Below are 24,323 nucleotides of genomic sequence, written 5' to 3'. Positions count from 1 at the left end.
TATTCACAATAGCCACAACATGGTAACAACCTAAATGTCCATCGACAGATAAATGGATAAAGAAGATGTGGTACATATATACAATGGAATACTACTCAGTCGTGAAAAAGAACAAAATAATGCCACTTGCAGCAACATGGATGCAACTAGAGATTATCATACTAAGTGAAGTAAGTCAGAAAGAGAAAGACAAATACCATATAATATCACTAATATGTGGAATCTAAAATATGGCACAAATGAACCTACCTACAAAAGAGGAACAGACTCACAGACATAGAGAACAGATGTGTGGTTGCCAAGGGGGCTGGGGGGTGGGGGAGGGAAAGACTGGGAGTTTGGGATTAGCAGATGTAAACTATTATATATAGGATGGATAAACAACAAGGTCCTACTGTATAGCACAGGGAACTATATTCAATATCTTGTGATCAACCATAATGGATAAGAATATGAAAAAAAGTATCTATATGTGCATGACTGAGTCACTTCACTGTACAGCAGAGATTGGCACAGCATTGTAAGTCAACTATAACTTCAATAAAAAAAAGGGAACTAAGCCAAACAACTACGATTCATTATTATCATTACCACCTTACCATTATCTAATCACAAATATTATTACTACTAGTGAGATTTGTAATTTATTAGTTTTATGTTGACTCTTCCCCCAAGCAATTCACCCAACTTTCCTTGTGTTTTTTTTGTGTGTGTGTGTGTGCGGTACGCGGGCCTCTCACTGTTGTGGCCTCTCCCGTTGCGGAGCACAGGCTCCAGACGCGCAGGCTCAGCGGCCATGGCTCACGGGCCCAGCTGCTCCGCGGCATGTGGGATCTTCCCGGACCGGGGCACGAACCCGTGTCCCCTGCATCGGCAGGCAGACTCTCACCCACTGCGCCACCAGGGAAGCCCCGACTTTCCATTTTTTTTACCTCATCCTAATTGTGTGTTTATATAAACGGAAGTGACAATTTACTTAATTACATAATACTAAAGTTAAAGAACACTGAATCAATACTGATTTGGGGTGGAAGAAGAGGCTACCCTACTAAAGCTGTATTATAGTAACCCATCTCCTAGACATACTATTTTTCTGCTTGCAGCCAAAGAATCTTTTTGAAACACATTTAGGGTTATTTTTGGAGCCAGACATTTGCAGATTATCACTACTTGCTTGAGAGAGAACCCACAGTCCTAATTAGACAGAAAAATGAAACACACAGGCAAGGCCACTACATCAGCCTTGTAGGTTGTGCACTGAAAATTTCAGGAAATGCCATTCACAGAGACAGTGATGTGAATGGTGCCTCTGATGTTGTGCAACAAAGCAAGCTGCACATTTGGAAGTACCGGAAATATTGTAGGAAGATATAAAGAATGCTTCATTAATGTGCTAGGTAGACCCATGGTCACCTCATTGTCTTTGAAAGTACTTTCATTTTTTAATTAAGTTTTTCCTGGAAGCCATGAATATTAAGAGGTAATTTGAATGTAAAGAGAAAGATAATTTCTCAATAGGGTATTGATTTCACAATCAATATTCAATTTCAAAAAAAATACACCATTGGAAATGAGAAAAGTGATTTTAAAACATGAACTTAGAAAGTGTATAAAGAGCAATTCACCTAGTAGAAAAAGAAGGTGAGGGTATGGGAAATGATTAAGTTAGGATATGACTCTAGCAATAGGGCAGATTAGACAACTTGATTTCTCTCAGTACAAAACACCTAGGGCTGGGTTAAAAAAAATCTTTTAAACACATTGCTTACCTCACAAAATAATAAGGGAAATCACCAGTCTTCCAGTATTGTAACTATTCAAAATGTACTAAGTGTTCTAGCCAGCATAGTTAGCAAAGAAAAACAAAAGTTTTAAGGATTGGAAGTAAACCATGTGTATACACATATGATATGATTGTTTATACAGAAAAATCCAAAAAGTAAAAATATCAGAACTATGAATTTAGTAAGGTTGCTAGATATAAGATCAATACACAAAAAATCAGTTATGTACCAATATACCAACAACGATTTTTAAAATATTATTTTTAAAAAGGTATTTATAAACATAACCAAAAATAGTGTCTAGGAATGTCTGATTAAAGATTGACAAGATTTTTATGAAGAAAAGTATAAAACTCTACTGAAATGCCTTAAAGAGGACTTAAATACATGGAGAGTTATACCATACGCATAAAAATGTAAATTCAATTTCCTAAAAACGTAAATACTCCTAAAATTAACTTTTAATGTAACACAATTCCAATTCAACCCAACTCAACAGATGTGAGTAGTGGAATAGAATTGAGTTGCTGGTATTTGAAGTGAATCTGGAATTCTCTGGGGAGCCTAATATAATTAACGGTACCTCTGATAGAAAAAAAAATCTCTGTAAAGTTTGCTATCAGAAAGATGAATGCTCAGATATATGTATACTGCAAAGAGAAAAGCTGTCTTATATACCAAGAACTGGATCGTAATGTCAACATTAGGAAATTAGGAATGTGATTTCTTGGCAAAGGAAGTGCTATCTCAGTTGCAAGATGGCATTTTTCATCTATGACTCAGAAGGGAAGTCTGGAATACCAGCCCAGTGCCTAAGATACAGACTCTAGGTTTCCAGATCTAGAGAGGAGAATGTTTTAGCAAGTGTACCCTGCCACACATGAGAGCATCCAAAGCATCCAGAGGTATCTGAATGACTATACCTCACCCAAAGGCCACTTGTTAAACTATAACAGACATGCCACCTGTTCCTTCAGAGGCCAATAAGTGATCTTTGAACAGGGTTGGAGTTAAAAAGTAAACCTATGGTTCACGTTTTTGGATTGCTATAACTAAAATGCAACAACTGACTTGATATAAGTATGCAGTCAGTGTTTGCTTCTAAGATTGGCTCAGTGTTTACTTTTTTTTTTTTTGCGGTACGCGGGCCTCTCACTGTTGTGGCCTCTCCCGTTGCAGAGCAGAGGCTCTGGACGCGCAGGCTCAGCGGTCATAGCTCACGGGCCCAGCTGCTCCGCGGCACGTGGGATCTTCCCGGACCGGGGCACGAACCCGTGTCTCCTGCATCAGCAGGTGGACTCTCAACCACTGCGCCACCAGGGAAGCCCAGTGTTTACATTTTAAAGGAAGAACACATATATTATGAAAGAGGTTTTCCAAATAGTCTGATTGCTTTTGAAGGAGCTCTTAAAACTATAACACTATGTAATCAGTCAAACTTTCTGTACTACAGTTACCTTTACGACTCTATAACTGTGATTTTCTGGTATTTTACAGTGAAAACAGGGTCAGTTCAAAATATGAGATTATAGATGTTGTTTTTAAGAGTTATTACTTTTTTTAAAAAATTTATTTATTTATTCATTTATTTAATTTTTGGCTGCATTGGGTCTTTGCTGCTGCACGCGGGTTTTCTCTAGTTGCTGAGAGCCGGGGCTGCTCTTTGTTGTGGTGCGCAGGCTTCTCATTGTGGTGGCTTCTCTTGTTGCGGAGCACGGGCTCTAGGCGCGCGGGCTTCAGTAGTTGCGGCTTGCGGGCTCTAAAGCGCAGGCTCAGTAGTTGTGGCGCACGGGTTTAGTTGCTCTGCAGCATGTGGGATCTTCCCGGACCAGGGATCGAACCCGTGTCCCCTGCATTGGCAGGCGGATTCTTAACCACTGCACCACCAGGGAAGGCCCAAGAGTTATTACTTTTTAATTAAAAATTATGAATTCTCAAGAAGACAAAGATAAAATAAGCTTTTTTTTTTTTTCAGTAGGCGTGAAACCATCATTTAGAATATGGAAAAATCTCAGACTAGTGACGTGATTGGTGTTTCCTTTCAACATTTTCTTCTGTGTTTCTGACTTACCCTCTCACCCAGCTTTTCCTCTCATACATCCTCTTCATTGTTAGAAAGAGGTAATAGGCAAAAATGAAAAACTTCATGAAAAGCATGCATGGAAATCTGTTTCCTCCATTATAAACTTTAAGTGTAATTAAGTTTTTTAATTTACTTTTCTCTTCTGTTGTTTTGTTCACTAGTTGTATAAAGTGAGTTTAGGACTTCCCTGGTTGCGCAGTGGTTAAGAATCCGCCTGCCAAGACAGGGGACATGGATTTGAGCCCTGGTCCGCGAAGATCCCACATGCTGCAGGGCAACTAAGCCCGTGTGGCACAACTACTGAGTCTGCACTCTAGAGCCCGTGAGCCACAACTACTGAGCCCATGTGCCACAAGTACTGAAGCCTGTGTGCCTAGAGCCCGTGCTCCAAAACAAGAGAAGCCACTGCAATGAGAAGCCCGCACACCGCAACGAAGAGTAGCCCCTGATCACCGCAATTAGAGAAAGCCCGTGCACAGCAATGAAGACCCAACGCAGCCAAAAATAAAAAATAAATAAATAAACAAATAAAATTTTTTAAGTGAGTATAATTTGAAAAAGGTGAAAACAGTAAGGGTATATATGACGTGAACAGATCAGTCAATTTGATTGAGTTGACATTTACAGAATACTCCATCCAACGACAGCAGACTCACAAGAAGTATACACCAAGATAGACCATATTCTGGGCCGTAAGACACATGTTAATAAACTTGAGAGAATAGAAATCAAACATGGTATGTTCTCAGACCACAATGAATTAAAGTAGAAACAAATAACAGAAAGATAACTGGAAAATCCCCAAATATCTGGAAATTAAACAGCATACCTCTAAGTAACTCATGAGCCAAAGAAGAAATCTCAAGAGAAATTTTAAGATATTTTGAATTAAAGAAAAAATAAAAGTACAACTTATCAAAATTTGTGGGACACAGAAAAATCAACTTGCTTAGAGGAAAATTTGTAGCATTAAATGTGTATATTAGAAAAAGCGAACTAAAAACAATAATCAAAGCTTCCACCCTAGGAATCCAGTGAAAAGGGTAAAATAAAACTGAATAGCAAGCATAGAAAAAAATGTTCAATTTTGCACATAATCCAGTAAAAGAAAAGCAAATAAAAAATCACTTTTCACATACTGAACTAGGAAATTTGTATTTCTAAAGTATAATACCCAATGCTGGTATGGGTGAGGTGAAATAGGCACCACATTGGTGGTAGTTGTACAGATTGATGTAACCTTTTTGGAAAATAAATTTGGCAATGTGATCTTAAATGTATTTAATGTGGCCTTTAAATGTATGTATTTGACCTGGTGTTTCCATTTTAATGATTATAAACAAATAATCCCAGATTAAGAAAATATTTAATTCACATAAATAGCTATAAAAGTATTATTTATAGCAAAAATTTGAAAATAGCCCAAGTGTCCAAATAAGTGTGGCATTAAGTTGAACAAGGAATATCCAATCACTGGAATAGTTAATGGCCATGAAAATTGATATTTTGAAATAATTTCTAATAAATTAATAATAATAAGTGAAAGAGTATGGAACAAAAATTGTATGGATAGAAATACAATCAGAAAGAAATATACCAAAATGAAAACTGGTTTCTTGGTATGATGGGTTTGCTCTTTTTGCCGCTTTTCCATATCTTCCAAAGACCCATGATGGACATAGTGGCTTTGGAGAAGAGTGGTTTGGATTACCGTCTCAGCTCTGCTGTGCGAGTCTCAGTTCTCATTTGTAAAGTGAGGATGATGACTGAAGGTCTCTCCCTACTGTGACTGTGAGGACTGAAGGTGATAATGTATGTCACCTGTTTAGCACAGGGCCTGCTGTGCTTTAAGTCCCCAGTAAACACTAGCTACTGTTACCGGTTATAATAGTTTAAAAAACAATGTCCCATCGAGAGTAAGCACATTAGGACAGGTTCATCCAAATTTGCATAGGGAATTTTTTTTTCTATTTACCGATCCCTTTGGATTACATGCATATTCAAGATATTTGTTTACTGATTGCAGGATATTTTGAGTCCATAGAGGGGCCATTAAATATCCTTTTGTATACAAAAAAAGTACATACTAGAAAACCACAAATGTATTTGACTCTCTTCACGTATTTAAAAGTATGCATATAGCTGATTCACTTTGCTATACAGCAGAAACTAACACAACCTTGTAAAGCAATTATACTTCAATAAAGATGTTAAAAAAATAAATAATAAATAAATAAATAAACAAAAGAAGCATCAAAGCGGCATGGGAAAAAGCAAAGTACTATATACCCAGGACCACACCAGTGAGACTGAGAAAAGAATTCAAAGCTACTGTTTAGCTACATATTACTTCAAGTCTGCAGGTTTTGATGTTTTTTTTTCCAGAGTAAGAGATAGTAATCTGTACCTCTTTCTTTTCCCCTGTTGGGTCGGTAGGAAGACAGAGAATGATAATTTCAGAGCAAACTTCCTATAGGGTCATTAGTAGACTGAGAAATCTCCTACTGCTTCAGGATTCTTTTTAATATAAATTCTAATACTGCTTTAAAAGTGTTCATATAATTCTATATGCTTTCATTACCAAAAGTAGAGTTCTGTCCATAATAGGGATATCATGTATTCTAACAATAATCTATCATTTTAAAAGAGGATTCCTTCTTTTCTGTTTGTAATAAAACCTGCCTTCATTCAAACGTTCTTTTTTTTTATATAATTTGTTTAATTTATTTATTTTTGGCTGCGTTGGGCCTTCATTGCTGGGCGCAGGCTTTTTTTTCATTGTGGCGAGCAGGGGCTACTCTTGCTTGCGGCGTGCAGGCTTCTCCTTGTAGTGGCTTCTCTTGCTGTGGAGCACAGGCTCTAGGCGCGCCGGCTTCAGTAGTTGCAGTACGCAGGCTCAGTAGTTGTGGCTTACGGGCTCTAGAGAGCAGCCTCAGTAGTTGTGGCACATGGGCTTAGTTGCTCTGCAGCATGTGGGATCTTCCCAGACCAGGGCTCGAAACCATGTCCCCAGCATTGGCAGACGGATTCTTAACCACTGCGCCACCAGGGAAGTCCATTCAAACATTCTTGAAGGAGGGAAGAAGGTGGGAAAATGATGTACTATTCCTTTATGATGAAGGAATCTTCTACAGTTATGTTAGAGAGACTAACTGCATACATGAAAAATTGCTTAGACTTCACCAGAGCAATGACTATTTTCATATTAATTTTGTATTAACTTTGGCTTTAAGGCCTTTATTCCTCAAGTTTAATAGGCACTATTTCTGTGAGTAAATAGCATTTATAAGTAGAGAAGGTTTAAAGTAGAACATTGGAGATGCTATTTTGAATTTTGCAGGAACATAAATGAAATTATTTTTATTGTAACCTTGAGTGGCTATGGCCTTCCAATTTCTTTTACTGCTCAGTTTATAGGCTTTCTAAATGTATTAATACCCTGAAGCTGTTACCTTGAGCTCTGAGGATGGTGTTATGGTTCGACATTATTTAATGAGGTTCTCTGATGTTCCTGGTAACTGAATCTCTCTTCTACAATGAGGTCCATTATACTGAATTTAGGGTTAAAGCAAATTATGTCACCATTTTCCCTCTAAATTGCATTGTAATCTTGTGAGATTTGAAATAAAAACATACAGAAGAGTGCTTGTGTTTGAAATCGCAGCCCAAGTTTAGTACTAAAAAATATCCAGGGCTTCCCTGGTGGCGCAGTGGTTGAGAGTCTGCCTGCCGATGCAGGGGACGCGGGTTCATGCACCGGTACGGGAGGAACGCACGTGCCGCGGAGCGGCTGGGCCCGTGAGCCATGGCCGCTGAGCCTGCGCGTCCGGAGCCTGTGCTCCACAACGGGAGAGGCCACAGCAGTGAGAGGCCCGCGTACCGCAAAAAAAAAAAAAACAAAAAAAATAAATGTGATCATAACAACTATATGGTATTGCTGAAAGTTTCGAAGCTAGAGAAACATGCATCTCTAGTATTTTTGATACATTCCACGCCTTTTTCATATGTATGTTTCCCATAGTTCTAACTAAAGCATAAATATAATTTTGCTTCCTGTTTTCCCCCACTTAATATATAAGAAAAAAACTATAATTGAGGATAATGAAGTGATCCATGGGATGATAGAGGGGGCAACTAACCCTGTTGGAAGAGGAGAGAGCAAGACAGAAATGTGTCATAGTAGTTATTGTCTGAACTGAATTTCCGAGGACCTGCCAGAATTAGCCAGGAGAAGAGGAGGCAAAGGAAGGGAGAGAGCATGCAGAAACAAGAGGCATGAAGCCCGTTACCCACTCAGAGGCTGCAGGAAGTTCACTCTGGGTGGAGCCAGAGACCCTGTGGCAGGAACTGGTACATCACAGCAGGTTTGGGTGCCAAGCAGCATGAATTCCATCTGTCAAAGGTGTGGAGCCATGAAATATGTTAATAGGTGCTTGGGCCAGATACACTAGTGAAATATTACTAACAATTTGATGACATACATAGTACGTCTACTTGACATTCAATCTCCTCTTCCTTCTAATAGAAGAAGCCTGATTTTTTAAGGGTGGCAATGTGCCCAGTTAAAATATTCACCTCTTCAGACTTCCTCAGGGTCTGGAAAGGCCACATAACCCAGTTCAGGAAATTAGATATAAGCAGGTGGGTGGGGCTGCTGGGGAAGCTTTTTAAGACTCAGATGGCATACATTCTTTTTCCTTTTCTCTGTTCCATTTCTCTTGCCTAGAAGGGGGATACAAGTCCTGGAGGTGGAATAGCCATCTTGAGACCATGAAGAAGAAAGCCACGCAAGTCCTGATGACTTCCTTGAGCAGCTGCACTTGTTCTGGACTGTCTACCTCCTGACTTCCTGTCATGGGAAGAAAATCAATCTCAATTTGGTTAAGCTAGTGAGTTGAGTCCACGCAACTGAATGCAATCCTATGTAATATAATGTTATGTCCATTTCTTAAAGATTGGCAATGAACTTAGCATATGAAAGGTGCTAAGTCCTATTTAATTTTGTTTAACCTAATATTGATATCATTTGACAATAGAACTGTTTTTCCTCAGAACACTTAGTATATCTCACCGAGCATGAGTATTCTGCAGAAGTTTGGAAAATACTACTCATTTGTGTTGATCCAGTAGATGGATAGCTGTGACCTTCTACTAAGATAGTAAACACAGGAGGAGTAACCTGCTAGGGGAGAAAGATAGTGAGTTTAGTTTTAAATGTGTTGAATTTGAGATGTCTACGTGGAGGTGTCCATTGACAGCGCTGAGGCCCACGAGTGACGTTAGGGAGTAAACAAGGTAGGTGGTAGTTAAATCCATGGCTCAGTGGGTTCAACGGTAATTGTTAAGGTAGAAAATATTCTATGAGTGTTTTTACCAATGAGGAAATTGGCAATCTAGTCTCACACACTTTCTTTAACTGCCTTGTTATGCCACCTCTCTTGAAAGAGGAAACGGAAAGAATACTGTGCTTAAAGTCAGACACACTGGGGGTTCAAATCCTGCATTGTCAGTTTACTTAGCTGTTTGAACTTGGCTCAGATATTTAACTTCTCTGAGCTTCAGTTTTCTCATCAAGTGGTTGACAACCTAACCATATAAAGTTGCTGTGAGAATTACGAAGTATTCAACATTGTGCCTGGTAAATTGCAGCTGCTCCATCAGTGCCAATCCCTCTTTCCCTCTAGTTAAAAAAGATTTGTTGCTTCATACTTTCACCTCCTGTGCAATGCCTTTTACACAGCTAAAACAGCACTTAAAATTAAGCCAGGGCAACGATTTCATTTCTGCCTATTAAATATCCATATATAACTTGAAGATGGAATTCTAGGGCAGGTCAAAAGAGATTGTATGTACTTGATGGATTTGTAGTTTACTATATTATGTATTTAACAAAACTTAAAGTGCTTCCAATGTGTCTTGCTCTTTTCTACCATTTCATAAATATAAACTCATTTAATATTCATAATAACCTTATTAATTAGATACTGTTATTATTTCCATACAGCAAATAAGGAAATGGTTGCACCAAGAGGTTAAATAACTTGCCCACACTCACACAGCTAGCAGGTGGCAGAGCCAGGCTTAAAATCTGGGGAGTCAGACCCCATTGTCCCTGCTCCTAATTACTATACTGCTATATAAAAGATATAAATAAGAGAAATTACCCATATTGCTTACTGTTCTTTCATCCTCATGAGGCCTTTGGTAGCTGTTTCTTTATCTATTTCCCTACGTTTAAAAAAGTAGTTATTTGTCTCTGAGCATCTTTTCATTAATGTCAGAAATAGAAATATGTATAGAAAGTTTTAGCTAAGAGCTATTTTGAAGAGAAAATGTTTAAAATTCGTGCCAATACAGTGTTGTCCAGAGTAGTTATCTCTGTAACAACAACAGAACTGTTCTTGTTTATTTGAACTTTCTAGACTCCATATAATTAATTTGAACATGAGAGAACATGTGTGCATTTTTTTTTTTTTTTTAAAGGAAAGTACTGCTTACCTTCCTGGAAGAGCACATGTGTTTTCAAAGGCTCTTACTCCCTTCCTAGGAATGAGCAGCTGTAGCCAGGAAGCAGATGAAATAAGAAACACAGTGCCAGTGGCAGGAGGCTTAGATTAAAGCTTAAGGAAATTCCCAGGACGGTGTTTTTAAAGGGCATTTGAAGGGCATAGACCAGGTAGAAAACAAAATATAGGATTATTTCAATGGAAACAATTCTCCATTTCATTGTCTCCTAAAAGTCTTCTAGTTCAAAAAGAGAAGATTGTGTTCATGGAAAATTGATGGATAAGCAATGATTAAAACAAACAAACAAATCTGGAAACCCATGCCCTATCTCTGGTGTATATTTATTGGATGATCTTAATTTGGCATTTATATCTTTCACATCATTTTCTCTCTCTGAAAATGTGCAAAATTATACCTGTTCCTTCCCACACATTGATGCTTCCAGGATAAATGAGATACTGTTTATAGTTCCATGGAGGAAAGATAGTAGGTATACTAAAAATATCACTATTTCAAAGTCCCTCCTTTCCTTGGAAATGTATAGTAATACCAATGTATACTGTGCTATTGAATCAAATTTTCCATAGAAGTGATGATTTTTTCAGAAAATAGATACTTATCCCATTCAGGAGTAACAGTTTCCTTTTAAGAATTTAACCATTTTTCAAATTTAGCAATTTGAATTTGTTGCTTTTTTTCCTTAATATTTATTGAATGCTTGCTATCTGCAGTGTATTTTAGTGGAACTCTTTCCTTCTGGTTAAACAAAACACGTTTTATGTTTTATGAATGACTCTTTAAGACAGCAGTATATAAAAAGGGGATTTTAGTTTGCTTCAAGCATAATATCAGCTGACATCATAAAGCTTCTAATACATTTTTAGGCTAATGAAATATAAGCCCTAGACCTAAGTTAAAGGAACTACTAGTTCAGTTTTATTCTACACCGATTCAGACAAACCTGGAGTTGAGTTCTAGATGCACAGTATAAAAGCAACATTGACAAACTGTAGTATATCTGAAAAGGGGTGAATAAGATAGTTAAAGGTTTGGAAATCATGCTACATGGGCAATTAAACACTTGAAGAAGAGAATAGTTAGGAGGAGCAATAAAACTTGACTTCAAATTTTCAAATACCTATTAGAAAAGAGATTGGACCTATTCTGTATTGTTGCAGACAACTAAACTATAAACATAGGTAGAATTTTAAGAAGAAAGATGTCACAGTTAAACAAAATAGTACCAAAAATGAAAAGGGCTGCTTTTGTTTACTGAGATTTCTAGAACAGAAACTGGATGACCATTGGACAGAGATTTTGTGGAGAGAATTCACGATGGGGTAAGAAGTTGGCCTCAAAGACCCCTAAGGTTCCTTTTGATGCTAAAATAATCCCATGATCCATTAGAAACCTCATTTACTGTACTAAGTTATACTCGAGTGATACCTTTGCAGCCTTTTGGTGCTTTGCCTCTAAACTAAAAGTCTTCAGATGGCTGTGGGGTTTTTGGTCCTTATGGCTACTTTTTTCTTACCACTTTGCAACTCATTCCTTGTTTTAACAGGATTCTGCTTCATTCTACTTTGTTACTTCTAATACGCTATGGTCTAGGATAACAGCATAACCAAACTTATTAACATTGCATGAATAATTTAAGTGAAGACCTAAAGAGCTCTCCTGTGAATAAGGTCTTTGGTGCATGGACTTTTTGCCATCTATTTTAGTTCTTAAAGGTCCTTTTATCTTTCTTTCAAGTTCTCAGGAGTAGTCTAGATTTGTCAATTATGTGGCTTCTGAAAACTGGTTATCAAAATTCCATGCTAAGCTTCCTACTAATTCATAATTTTTTTAAAAAGTTCTAAACTCATTACTAAAATTTTCAAAAACACTTAATCATAGGCAATATATGCTGATCACTGAGCAAGATTTTCCTTAGGTAGGTAAGCTTTTCCTGTATAGTTTCTTCAAAATGAAAATAGAAAAAAAGAAAAACAAAATTTTTAAATGAAAATAAAATTTATAACTAAATTAGACTATACAACCAAATGAACTTTATTACAATGCTAATTACTTCTCTCCTGAGCTGCTTCATCTTGGCATAAACATACAGATTTCTTTAGAATATGGAGAATCATTCTGATTTCACTGGTTTTCTTCTTAATCCCTGCTCTTAGTATATAGTAATAGTTTTAACATTACTCAGTCAAAAACATTTAATGAAAATTTACTATATATCTAGCAGGTGTTCTCAGTTAAGAATAAAAGAAAAACATAATAATGTTTTATATAGACTAAGTATAAAAGACTGCTTGACCATTAAGGCATTTACTGTCTTGTTAAAGGAAACAGGAACCAGTTACAGAGTAATCAAGGAAGTATATTATCAAGGCAGGATTGGTGCAGATATTATGCCCCTAACACTTGTAATGAGAAATGGAGTGGTTCTGCCTCAATATAGTAGAATCAGAAGTTAATAATAAAAGTGCATTTTCTTTCTTTTTTTTTTAAGATTTGCTTTGTTAATTAGGTTAATATTGGTGCTTAGAGCCTTTGGTTGTTATAATTTCCTATCATTTATTTGGTAAGAAGAATAATTTGGGGACGTATTTCACTGACTTCATCGGGAACATGTCTATAAGATATGAAGAAAGTCCTAACACTACCGATATTTGAAAAATTCAAAGGGTTTATTTTCTAAAGTGTTACATAAATTGCTGTTCCACACCTTTTGCCACTTCCCAGTGTTGGCCAGAATAATTTTAATGTCTCCCAAATGGATGATGCTGACCTTGCCCCAGTCCCTCCTGGGAGATATAAACTTACGTGTCCCCAGCTGAGTCATAAATAATATCTACATATACCCCAGAGCTTTGAACTGTCGTCATCAGTAACACACACAACTGAATGGTATCTGTAAAGTAGATAATTTTCTGGAAAATATTTAAAGGCACAAAATGAACACTGCAATAAAAAATTGCTTTCTACTTAACTTTTACCAATTTCCCTGGATGTGTACGCAGAATTATATCTTCACAGAACTTGCAAAAGTCCCAGACTCAAGGGCTGTGTAATCGTCTTCCATAAGCAGCAGCCCTGAGCAATCCTATCCACAATTAGCTGCTTGCCGTCGCTACTAAATTGTTCCCCATACGTTATTACACAACATTATTGTTTCGCAGCACAACTGGAGAGAGAGTGCTTGGAAGGACCAAAGAGGTTGTCTTTGTCGTGCCCCTACCCCTAGACAAGGATGTTCTTAAACTGGGTACTAGCTAATCCTGTGACCCTTTTCTTTTAGCACCTTGAGTTTCAATTAGGGAACACGTTTTACATCAAAACAGATACACCTCGGATAAAGTAAGCATTGATTGTTTAGCCAAGATGCCCTCCCCCACCCCCCGAAAGTCAGCAGAGAAGCGGCGAATGCCACTTAGCAGTTAATGAGCTCTCCCTTGCCCTTGACCCCGGACTGGATCAGGGGTTCCATCCCTGGGTCGTTAGACTCTGGGAGAAGGGGTGGCGGGAGAAGAGGAGGGCTTGTTTTTGTTGGGGGATGTAGGAAGTAGGAGCTAGCCTGTTTCGCGGTTTTTTAAGCCCCTTGGCATGCCCTGACCTGATCAAGAGGGAGTCAACTGCTCTCTGGAATGTTCCGGGAGAAGGTGGGAGACTGCTTCCAGAGGAGGCCTGTGGGTGCTGGAGGGCACCAGGGGGGTCACACAGGGAGATGCAGGGCAAGAGACGGGAGGGGCACGAGAGAAGCTGGGGTGCGAGGTGACGGACGCGCGCGGGGGCTGAGGCGGGCGGGTGGAGCTGGCAGCGAGGCAGCGGGGGCGGCTGGTCGGGCGAGAGGATCCCTCCCCGGGCGGCGGCGGCGACCCGACCGCGAGGGCTACTGCGCCCGGGCTGTCAAGCGAGCGCGGGGGGCGGGCGGGAGGAAGGGGTGGAGGTGCGAGGGGAGGAGGGCTGGCACCGGAGCGCCGCGGTGTCGGTGCAATAAAAATGCATCCCATGGAACTGCCCATGGAGAAGGACGGGACCGAGACGCAGCAGCAAGAGGACGTGGTAAAAGCGGAGGAGGACGCCCAGGAGGCGGTGGCGGCGGCGGCGGCGGCGGCGGCGGCGGAGGCGGCCGGGAAGTGAAAGGTCTCGCAAAGTTCAGCGGCTGCTGCGGGCGCCGAGCCCCGGGCTAGCGGCGGAGGAGCTCGCAGGACCGCTCCGCGGGGCAGCGTGGCCAGGCGGGCTATGGTGCCGGGGCTCCCGCCGCCCCCGAGGTGCCCGCGCCCCTCCAGGCCGGTGCGCGAGGGTCACCCCACCGCACGGCGCGGCCCCAGCCCGCAGCTCCCCGCCGCCGGCGCCCACTGACCGAGCCTGGCGCCCTAGGAGGAGGAAGAAATAAAGAGCCCGGTTCCTCCCGAGGACTGCTGGCGCTTCATCCCGCGGCCGCGAGGGCTCGACTCCCTCCCGCACCCGCCCGGCCCGGGTCCTCCCGGCTCCTCCCGGCCATGGGGAGCTGCGCGCGGCTGCTGCTGCTCTGGGGCTGCTCCGCGGTGGCCGCAGGTGGGTGGTGACGCTGCCGGGCCCCCAACCCCCTTCCTTCGCCCCTTGTGTGCCCCACCTCGGAACTCGGGGGAGCGGGCGAGTGCAGGTTGAGAGCGCAGAGCTCAGCTCCCAAGGATGAAATGAGTGGCCATGTTCCGCCTCCTTTCCCCGGGTCTCAGCAGTTTAAAATACTACTGATTTTTTTTTTTTTTTTTTTTTTTTGCAACTGCGATACACATGCCTTTGGATAACCCGATATCCTGGGTGCGCCCTGCCGGAGACATCGCGACCTTGGTTTTTTTTCTCGGTTTGGACTTGTAAAAAACTGCCTTTCCATTTTGTGAGGGAACAAAGGACCAAGCTCGCCATCCCCCGGCACTTCATGGCCTGAGGAATGATGGGGAGGGGTGGCCCAGCGACCCTGGGCGCGCGTGGGCCGGGGCCGCTCTCTTGTTGAGAGCGATCGCCGTTGTCCCCGACCTCATGCTGGGTACTAGGGAGCCAGGTAGGGACACCTGGGGCGGGGTGAGTGGCCTCTCCCTGGGCAGTGGCTAGAACTCAGTGAGACCCCGGCCTGGGACGATAGGTAGTGATCGCCCCGGGTTGCACGGAGCCGGCCTGCCGCCCTTGGGGAATTGGTACCCTGGCCGAGGCTCCGCGGGAGGTCGGAGGCGGGTCTGCTTCCTGTCTCGGTAACTGGACGACCGATAGAGGCGTCGTCAGATGCGCTCTCCCTCCCACTCCCGTCCCGGCTGCCTTGGGTTGCCCTTGGCCACCCGTTCCTAGCTTGCCGTTTGTAAATTTGGGAACCCCTTTTGCTCCTCTCCCTCCTCTTGCAGGTCACCTGGTTTCCAGCTAGGCGTAAGTGCGGTTCAGGGTGTAAGGGGGAAAGAAAGTGAGGGACTCTGACCAGTTGGTCTCTCAAACGCATCTCGCTTGCTCCAGAAAGGGGATTGTGGGCTGGAGGGACGGACTGGTGGAGAGAGAGCATTGGCACACTTCTCCCTTCCCTTCGGTTTCATCCACTCAGCCCCCAGAGACGCTAGCATGAAGAAAAAGCCAGGCTTAGAGTCTGCATCCCAAACGCGTCGGACTCTTAGGAGCATCCTTGCTATACTTGGATGGTCACTTCTTTAGGGATCTCTAAGTATTGTGTCCACCGATTATTTATCTGGCTCCAGTCTTTTCTGGATTTCTTCCTAGTTTGGGGTGGGGACATCTAAAATTATTCAGTACTTTTCCCAAGGAGCCGTTAAAGGTCTAAGCTTTTACTTTAATTCTTGCTACTTATGCACCCCTGCATGCTGTTATGCATGCTCCCCCAGCCACAAGGTGAACTTTAATAAACCTTTCCCTTTTCAAACCGTGTTATGGCAAAAACATGCAAGCAATCAAGAGGTTGTAAATAAATATCACAAGGCAAGTGTTTCAAGTCAAAAATACTTGTACGGGCAGTATATGATTTTCCCTGAAATGCTTTACAGGTGAGTCATAGCACACTGTGTGTTTGGGTGATCCTGGCCACAAGCAACTGTTGCCCCAGCTAATCAGAAAAGTGGCAAACAGAGTCCAGGCATAATGCACACTTGAATTTGACATTTAAAAAATATGCCTAAGGAAGCCCTTTCTTATGGTTGCAAAGAACCATAAGGCTCGTGAGGCTCGTGATAGTCAGTTGAGTGTGTGAAATGTCTCTCTTTTGGTCTAAGCTGTCATTTGGCTTCTCCAACAGTATAGTGATAACGATTCAGAGATGCTCCCTCTTAAGAAGCAGAAACGTTCAATTAGCCGGAATTTGGGGTTTGACTTCTTTTTCCTTTTTTTCCCTCTCTGTTTTAACTTTTAAAATAGATAATTTTGCTTCAGGTATTCATAATTAAAATGACAAGCCCAAATTAAGGATTATATTATGTAGTCAGGATGTTAGTAGGTGTATAATGTTTATCATTTTAAGTAATTTTGAAACATTAAAGTCTGTTGGACCTTTGTTTGGGTGGAAGTGCATGTTTCTTTAGGAAGGTGTTTTAGTTCACAGATTATGTTTAAAGGTCCTGTTAGTGGCTGCCAGACTGTAAACATTGTCCTGTTAAGCAAACAGGTAACTACTGTAGAACCTGTCATAGGTAGAAGCACTCAAGAGGCAGAGAGTGTGTCAAATAAGCTTTTCTGTCATTTGGCAGTTTAGAGGGTTTTTTCTTACTTACATTTACTTAATATTAAAAATAGATATTGCACATCTTGGCTCCAGTGGTCTCTAGCTTTGTATCCCTAAATGAGATCCCATTGTATACCAATACCTCATATTGATTTTCTTAGGGAATTGGTCCTTTCATGTTTTCATCTTAAAAATACAGTAGAATTCTACATTTCCTCCTTAATGCATTCTCATAAACATGTTAGATAATGCTAAAGACTCAAATTATATCTGAAAGACTAAATTGAGTGATCTTAAAAACATTGTTGGTTTTTGGTATTATTTATGTCATGACTTCAAAAGCAAATGAGTGTATTTCAGAAATAGAGACTGTTAGAAAGCAGTCCCATTATCTTTACCCAATGTTTCCACTTTCCTTCCTCTTGCCCTTTACCCAAAGTGATTTTATTTTCTTCTATGGGAATTTTACATGAAACGGGCACGCAGGCACACACTCACACACACACACATGCACATTCACACATTTGCATATGCAAATAGTATAAATGCAGAACAGTATTCATGCTCAAATTCGGTAGCATTTCCTCTTTACTGAAAGCCTTGGGGCAATATGTGGATAACTCGACTGTTGAAGATGGACTAGGTGGACAAAAGAAGTTTCCAGATGGGTTTGTCTTGAATAACATATGCTCTCCCATCTCTAGGACTGAGTGGAGTGGCTGGAGTGAGTTCCCGCTGTGAAAAAGCCTGTAACCCTCGCATGGGAAATTTGGCTTTAGGAAGAAAACTCTGGGCAGACACCACCTGTGGTCAGAACGCCACTGAACTGTACTGCTTCTATAGTGAGAACACTGATCTGACTTGTCAGCAGCCCAAATGTGACAAATGCAGTGCTGCCCAGCCTCACCTGGCTCACCTGCCAGCTGCCATGGCAGACTCATCCTTCAGGTTTCCTCGCACGTGGTGGCAGTCTGCTGAGGATGTGCACAGAGAAAAGATCCAGTTAGACCTGGAAGCTGAATTCTACTTCACTCATCTGATTATGGTGTTCAAGTCCCCTAGGCCGGCAGCCATGGTGCTGGACCGGTCCCAGGACTTTGGGAAAACATGGAAGCCTTACAAGTACTTTGCAACTAACTGCCCGGCTACATTTGGCCTGGAAGATGATGTTGTCAAGAAGGGAGCTATTTGCACTTCTAGATACTCCAATCCTTTCCCGTGCACTGGAGGAGAGGTAAGGGCACATGTTTAACTCTACACTGTAAGTAAGGTAGAAAAATGTTACCAGCCCACATTTTTTTTAAAGCATGAAGGTATACTTGTAGCAACATGAGTGAAATTAGAATTTTTCATGAGCTTTATTTGTCATAAATTATTTCTCACCCTTAGACATGGATGTGTAGTCATTTTCAAGCAGGTTGCCCACTGGCTAGGTTTAAGTCAGATTTCTAAGATTTTAATATTTTTCATTTTAAGAAAGAGGAAATATGCAACATTATCATTTTGCCTTAGAGGTTTAAAAGGCTACTGATTTCTTCAGTTAGCAGGACTGATTACTGTGCTTCTGAAGAGGCAAGAGTTACTGAGACAGCCTGTTCCTGGAGCCCATGCTGGTATCTTCCTGAAACTGTTAGCATAAATAGGAAGTAAATAAAAACAAAACCAAGGGAGAAAAAAATATGTTTGTCAGAAGGATACTTTTATATAACAGAGGAGTTTTACTGGTAAGATTGCAAGAGTGCATAGCAAACAAATGAAGGTAGTTTCTTTTAAGATGCAGAAACTCTTTTTGGACACACATACACATCGGTTGCAGCTTAGAGTCTGGGGTCTATCCTGGGCGCAAGACCATCTCAATATCATTCTGCAAAACAGCCTCCTTAGCTACTAGTCCAATTTCTGTATGGAATGTTTACTCTTTGTTTCATATTTCCCCTCTCCTAAGGGGGAAACATGTCTTTTTTAACTTGTACAGATGTACCTAGAAAGCCCTCCCCCACTGAGATATGTGAAAACATGGAATTTAGAGGCAATTGAGAGAAAGCAGATTAAAAGAATAAAATACCTTCAACATGTAGATCAAGAAATATCAATGCAGAAAAAAAGAGAAGAGAGAGTATAGTATTTCTAATTCTAGTACATGACACAAACACACAGAGTAGATAAGTGGTTCTCAACAAGGAGTGATTTTGTTACCCCCCATCACGAGGGGGACATTTTTGCTGGGGAGAGGGACACTGTTGGCATCTAGTGGATGGAGGCCAGGGATGCCACTAAGCCTCCTACAGTGGGCAAGATAGCATCCCTCCCACTCCTGTTCCCAACAAAGAATTGTTAGCTCAAAATGTCAATAGTGTCAAAGTCGAGAAAGCCTGGACCAGGTGTTAAGCATATATCCAATGCATGTATTACAATGGCTTCAGAGACTAACATAATTATTCTTCTAGCAGTCATTTATATTACTGTTCACAGACTTCCCAGATGATTATATTTAGTAAACATTCATTGAGCCCCTACTATGTGTGTCAGGCATTGTACTCAGTGCTGCTAATTCTGTCTTTGGTTTGGGGGACAGGGGTGCTTGCCAGGGACTTGATGGAAGGACTGGTTTGGAAACTTCTTCTCCCTCCTACCACAGACCCATATGGACTTTTGCCATGTTACCCAGCTACTTCTTCTTCTGTGGACACTCCCCAGACCAGGAACAGAGTTGCTGGCACCAGAGCCGAGCAGGATGTGGTACAAGCAGCACACAGACTATTTTCCATTCTTAGTCTTCTTTCCATTCTTCTCTAAAGTTGGCTTAATATTGTAAACCTGCATGCACCCTGTCATGATGGACATTTTTAAAGATACCAGGACAGGAAAGAGACAGATAAGTTAGACTCATTGTTTTCTTCCGTGGAGAACACTTTGTGTTGCAAACAAATGAATGGCTTGAACTCTCAAATTGCTTTGGAATTGATCCACAGGCTCCTATCAGTTCCCTGCATCTCAGTGCTACTGGGCCATGTGTACCTATGAAGTAGCAAAAATAGAGTTTCAGTAACCAGATGGCAGGCATGCTTGCTTAGCAAATATCATATTGAATGTATTACAATGGCCCAGCAATTACTTAGAGATGACTAAAGGAACATTTATTTAACCTGTAGCAGAGCAAAATCTTGTCTTCTTTAAAGCCAAACTACTTATTGTCATCAATGCTTACATCAAATTTCAAGCAGAGACTAAAATTTACGTTAGATAGATCTTTCAATGTGCAGTCACCTTTTATATCCAGTTAAAAAAATTTTTTTTACTGTAGTTGTTATTTCAGCAGACATATTTCAATGGCAAGAAAAACATCAAGGGCCACCTAGTTCTCTCTAGAGCATTATTTGCAAGTGTACGTTAAACCATCATAGAATTTCTTCCCTTCAGAGACAGGTTTGAGAATGAATCTTTCCCTCCTGAGTTAGAGAGTAGAAGAGTCTTCCTCAAAGGTAAGGACCAGAGGAAGCCCCCTAGGAAATGATTATTATCTACCTCTCGCATGTTGCTTTGGAATATAAATTAGTGCTGAGCTACAAATTAATTTTTCAGTACAACCCTGTATCCTCAATCACTCTGTTTGAAAACTGAGTGATCAGAAAAATAAGCCAATTAATCTAGCATCAAATAAGTAGTCTCAAATTTCATTTACTCCTTATTTATAATACTATAGACCTGTATCTTCCTCCATTCTATATAAGACTTCTCAGGCTTTCTCTAGGTATTATCCTACTACTCAGACTAACATAAATATATCCCAGACTTAATTTGTTTCCATTATTCATTCTAAAATATTTCTTTGGGCTTTTAGGGCTCTAGAGAGTCCTGTAGTTTCATGTCTAAGAAATCAGATATGCCCATCTTCAGAGTGGAAGGCACCAGTCATCTGAAAAAGGACTTTAAAAATATAGGCCCGAAAAATCCACCCAGAAGAATACTTTTTAAATCCAAGAATAATTTTTAAATTTAAATACTTTTTAAATCCAAGTCAAATCTACTACACAGAAACTTTCTAGCAGTTTCAAAGAATAGGATATGGTTATCCTAAAATGTGTCTCCTTTACAGGAGAGGAGATAGGCTCAGAGGTAGGGCGATTTGCCCAATGACATACAGTTAGTTAGTTATGTGGCAACGCTAGGACTAAATCACAAGTCTTCTGACTTTAAGTATAGTATTTGTTTCAGAAAACCATGTTCTCTCTCCATTACCTCTAAGAATTGCTAGCAAAGAGCTATCTGCCTTTCTCCTCGCTCACTCTCTCACATTTGCTATTCATTTGGATGTGACATGAAGGTAAAAAAGAATTTGCCAGATGGCTTTCTCCTGAGCAGGAATGTCCTCTGAGATGTCAGTGGTGTTCTGGGAATGAAAGTTTCCGTGGCTAAACCAGATTGGGAAACACTGACTGGGTTTAACAAAATGAGACATTTATAAGTATATAAATATTCTCATTATGTGTCCTCTGTCTCCAAGTGGGAAGTATAGGATGGGACATTCCCAAACTTATTTGCCTATGCAACCCTCTTTTTGCAGAACTCCGATGACTATCTTTCAGAACTCTAGAGATCCTCAGAGCACAACTTGGGAAATGCTGGGGTGGAGGTATTAAGTGCTCCCAAATTCCTGGTAAAAGGCACAGATGGGGAAGGTGTTGTTTAAGGGGTACGAAGTTTCAGTTATGCAACATGAACAAGTTCTGGAGATCTAATGTACAACAGTATGACTATAGTTAACAATACTTTATTGTGTACTTGAAATTTGCTAGGAGGGTGGATCTGGAGTATTCTCACCACACATACCGAAAAGTGGTGACTATCTGAGGTGATGGAAATGTTAACCTGAAAGTGGTGATTATTTCACGATATTTATGTATATCAAATCATCAAATTGTACACCTTAAATACATGCAATTCTTAATTTTCAAATATACCTCCATTTTTTTTTTAAAAAAGGCACAGGCAGATGTGGTGCTTGGCATGGTACTGGGAATGGGGGTGGGGAAGGGGGAGATAGAGAACAAATAACTAAGTAAAATATACAGTATGCCAGAGTGTGATAGGTAGTAAGGAGAAAATAAAACAGGGTAGGGGATAGGGAATGCTGGCAGGGGAGGGCTTGCTGTTTTTAAAACAGGTTGAAGGATTTGTGTTTGATGGAACAGACAGTGACAAGAACTCTGAGTTCCTGGCAAGTTTTCATGAGTGAACAAAATCTGTACTTAAGGGTCCCATTCTTTCAACCTGTTGATATGGAAAAATGAAGTTGTGTATTAAAATGACAAACACTGGTAAAAATCCCTCTTGCTAGTGTTTCTTAAAATGAGAGCATTTGAAAAGGAACCTGAATGTCATTGATGGAAAAGCACATGACTGATGAGTAATCTGAAGCCTGAAGAGAGTTAAGTGACTTGTCTACAATTACTCAGCTGAAATTCGTACTTCCTGACTTCTAGCCCAGTGCTGTTTCCATTATCCTAGTTTGAAATTCCTTTGTACCAAGCTGTGTAGTGTGAAAGATACAAAAACTATATACATTCCTTTCCTTCGTAATCCTTACAGTCCAGTGGGTGAGAGATTAAAGTGATAATTTATGGACTGATTGATTAAATAATATGAGGTAGTGCATGATTAATTCCCCAAGTATGTTGTGAAAATAATGTGCTTTGCAAGATCTGAGTATCTGTTTGTCTCTTTAGGCCATTGAAAAGGATTATATTTCAATACCTTGTGATAAAGTCAGTATGGCACAAATGTGCAGAAAATGATAAATTAATCAGGTTTTTACAGGTATTTATATGTATAATGTCCTAGACAATATTTAGGATTTTTAAACTGAAAAGATAAAACAAAGTAATACATGAGTAGAAATGCTTTCTAAACACTACTCTTTGGTTAGCTACTTGTTTTCTTCAATCACTTAAATGTGCTCATGCCTCTTTTTTCAGCAGCATCAGTCATGAGTCATAGTGGCAGCTCTTATCTACTGAAGCTTTCCCATCTGCCAGGCATTCTGTAGAGTCCTCTGCATCCCTTATTTTCACAAGAACCCTGTTAGTTGGGTACAAGTATTGACCCCATTTTACAGACGAAGTACCTGAGACTTAGTGAGTCAGAGTAACTTGGTCAGAGTAAGTAAGTAATGAGCTAACCTGTGCCAGAGCTGGGATGATTAGCTTGCTTTAAAATTATTTATATGATTAGGTTTTATTATAACTCCAAAATTAAAAACAAAACAAAACTAAAACTAAATTGCTCTGGTAATTATGAAACTGTAAAACTTACAGTTTAATTGATAATTTGTAATATGGGTTTGTGAACTTTGCATAATAAAGTTAATTTTTTTTACATTAGATAGAAAAATAACAAGTAAAGATTCTTTGCACTTAATGTTACCCAAGATCATTTAAAATAAACTATATGGGAATGAGTATTACAGTTCTTCAGTACCATTTAGCATACTTTTTATTTGATTGATTTGTTTGTTGGGTGGAAGGGAAATACTTTCTATCTAGTTGGTAACCGCTTTAAGTAATTCTTCTAAGTTATTAATGTTATGCTTTGAAGCATATTCTCAGCTACAATTTTGTTGAACTTTTTTGAAAATAAAATGTTGTATATATTTGTTTAGAGTGTTTCAATTATCCACACCCTGGGGCTACTCCCTTCCTGTAGGGGTGAGGCTAGAGACTTACAACAGCACATTTTAAAAAATGGCTTTAGTTTAAGGAAAACCCACAGGATGGTTATCAAATAAAATTATTCAAAGGAACTACATTAAAAATTCGAACAAACCCAGAAATTAAATCAATAAACTTTGACTTATTGATTTCAATGGGTGAATACCACCCCCACCAAATACCTTCTTTGTAGCTATTAAAAAAATCTGTTTAGCAGATATTTGTTCTACTTGATGGTTTAACTTTGCCAGTATTTGGTTGTAATTTTCTGGAAACTTTGAGAGATCAGATTGCAAAATGCTGAGTTAGTAACTGATGATTCATATTGAAAAATTAAGGCCAGACAATGAGGAACAGACACCTGGAGGTCAGGTATATCTGGGCATACAAGGTAACTTCCTACCAAGGAGCAGAGAACACAAACCAGGCTGGGAGTATTAGAGGTTAGGGGCTCTGGAAGATGAGGAAAATGAATCATGCCAGAGAATATGGAAGTTGTTGCTTCTGATCAGTAATCAGAATTGTCACTGAACGTAATCTCTCTCTGG

At 40.2% G+C, this 24,323-nt stretch overlaps 1 protein-coding gene across 3 annotated transcripts in view; it reads left to right on the top strand.

Annotated features, from left to right (window-relative positions):
- Positions 1-14,692: 14,692 nt before the first annotated feature.
- The window catches only part of NTN4 (netrin 4), a gene marked incomplete at its 3' end in the record, with an annotated part of 105,204 nt that continues 95,573 nt past the window's right edge, over positions 14,693-24,323 (top strand). For 2 of the 3 annotated variants that reach the window (XM_082850980.1, XM_082850979.1), the window contains exons 1-2: positions 14,693-14,931; positions 17,773-18,302. In XM_082850980.1, coding sequence (XP_082707106.1) covers positions 14,877-14,931; positions 17,773-18,302 — 585 coding nt within the window. In that variant the 5' untranslated portion in view covers positions 14,693-14,876. Of the gene's footprint in view, positions 14,932-15,394; positions 15,439-17,772; positions 18,303-24,323 lie in introns of those variants that run through there. The other variant, XM_082850981.1, reaches the window with a different exon arrangement.

This window comes from Leucopleurus acutus (genome assembly GCF_964270905.1).
Source record: "Leucopleurus acutus genome assembly, chromosome: 11".
NCBI classification, from domain to species: Eukaryota; Metazoa; Chordata; class Mammalia; order Artiodactyla; family Delphinidae; genus Leucopleurus; species Leucopleurus acutus.
This window is presented reverse-complemented; position numbering and strand designations above follow the sequence as displayed.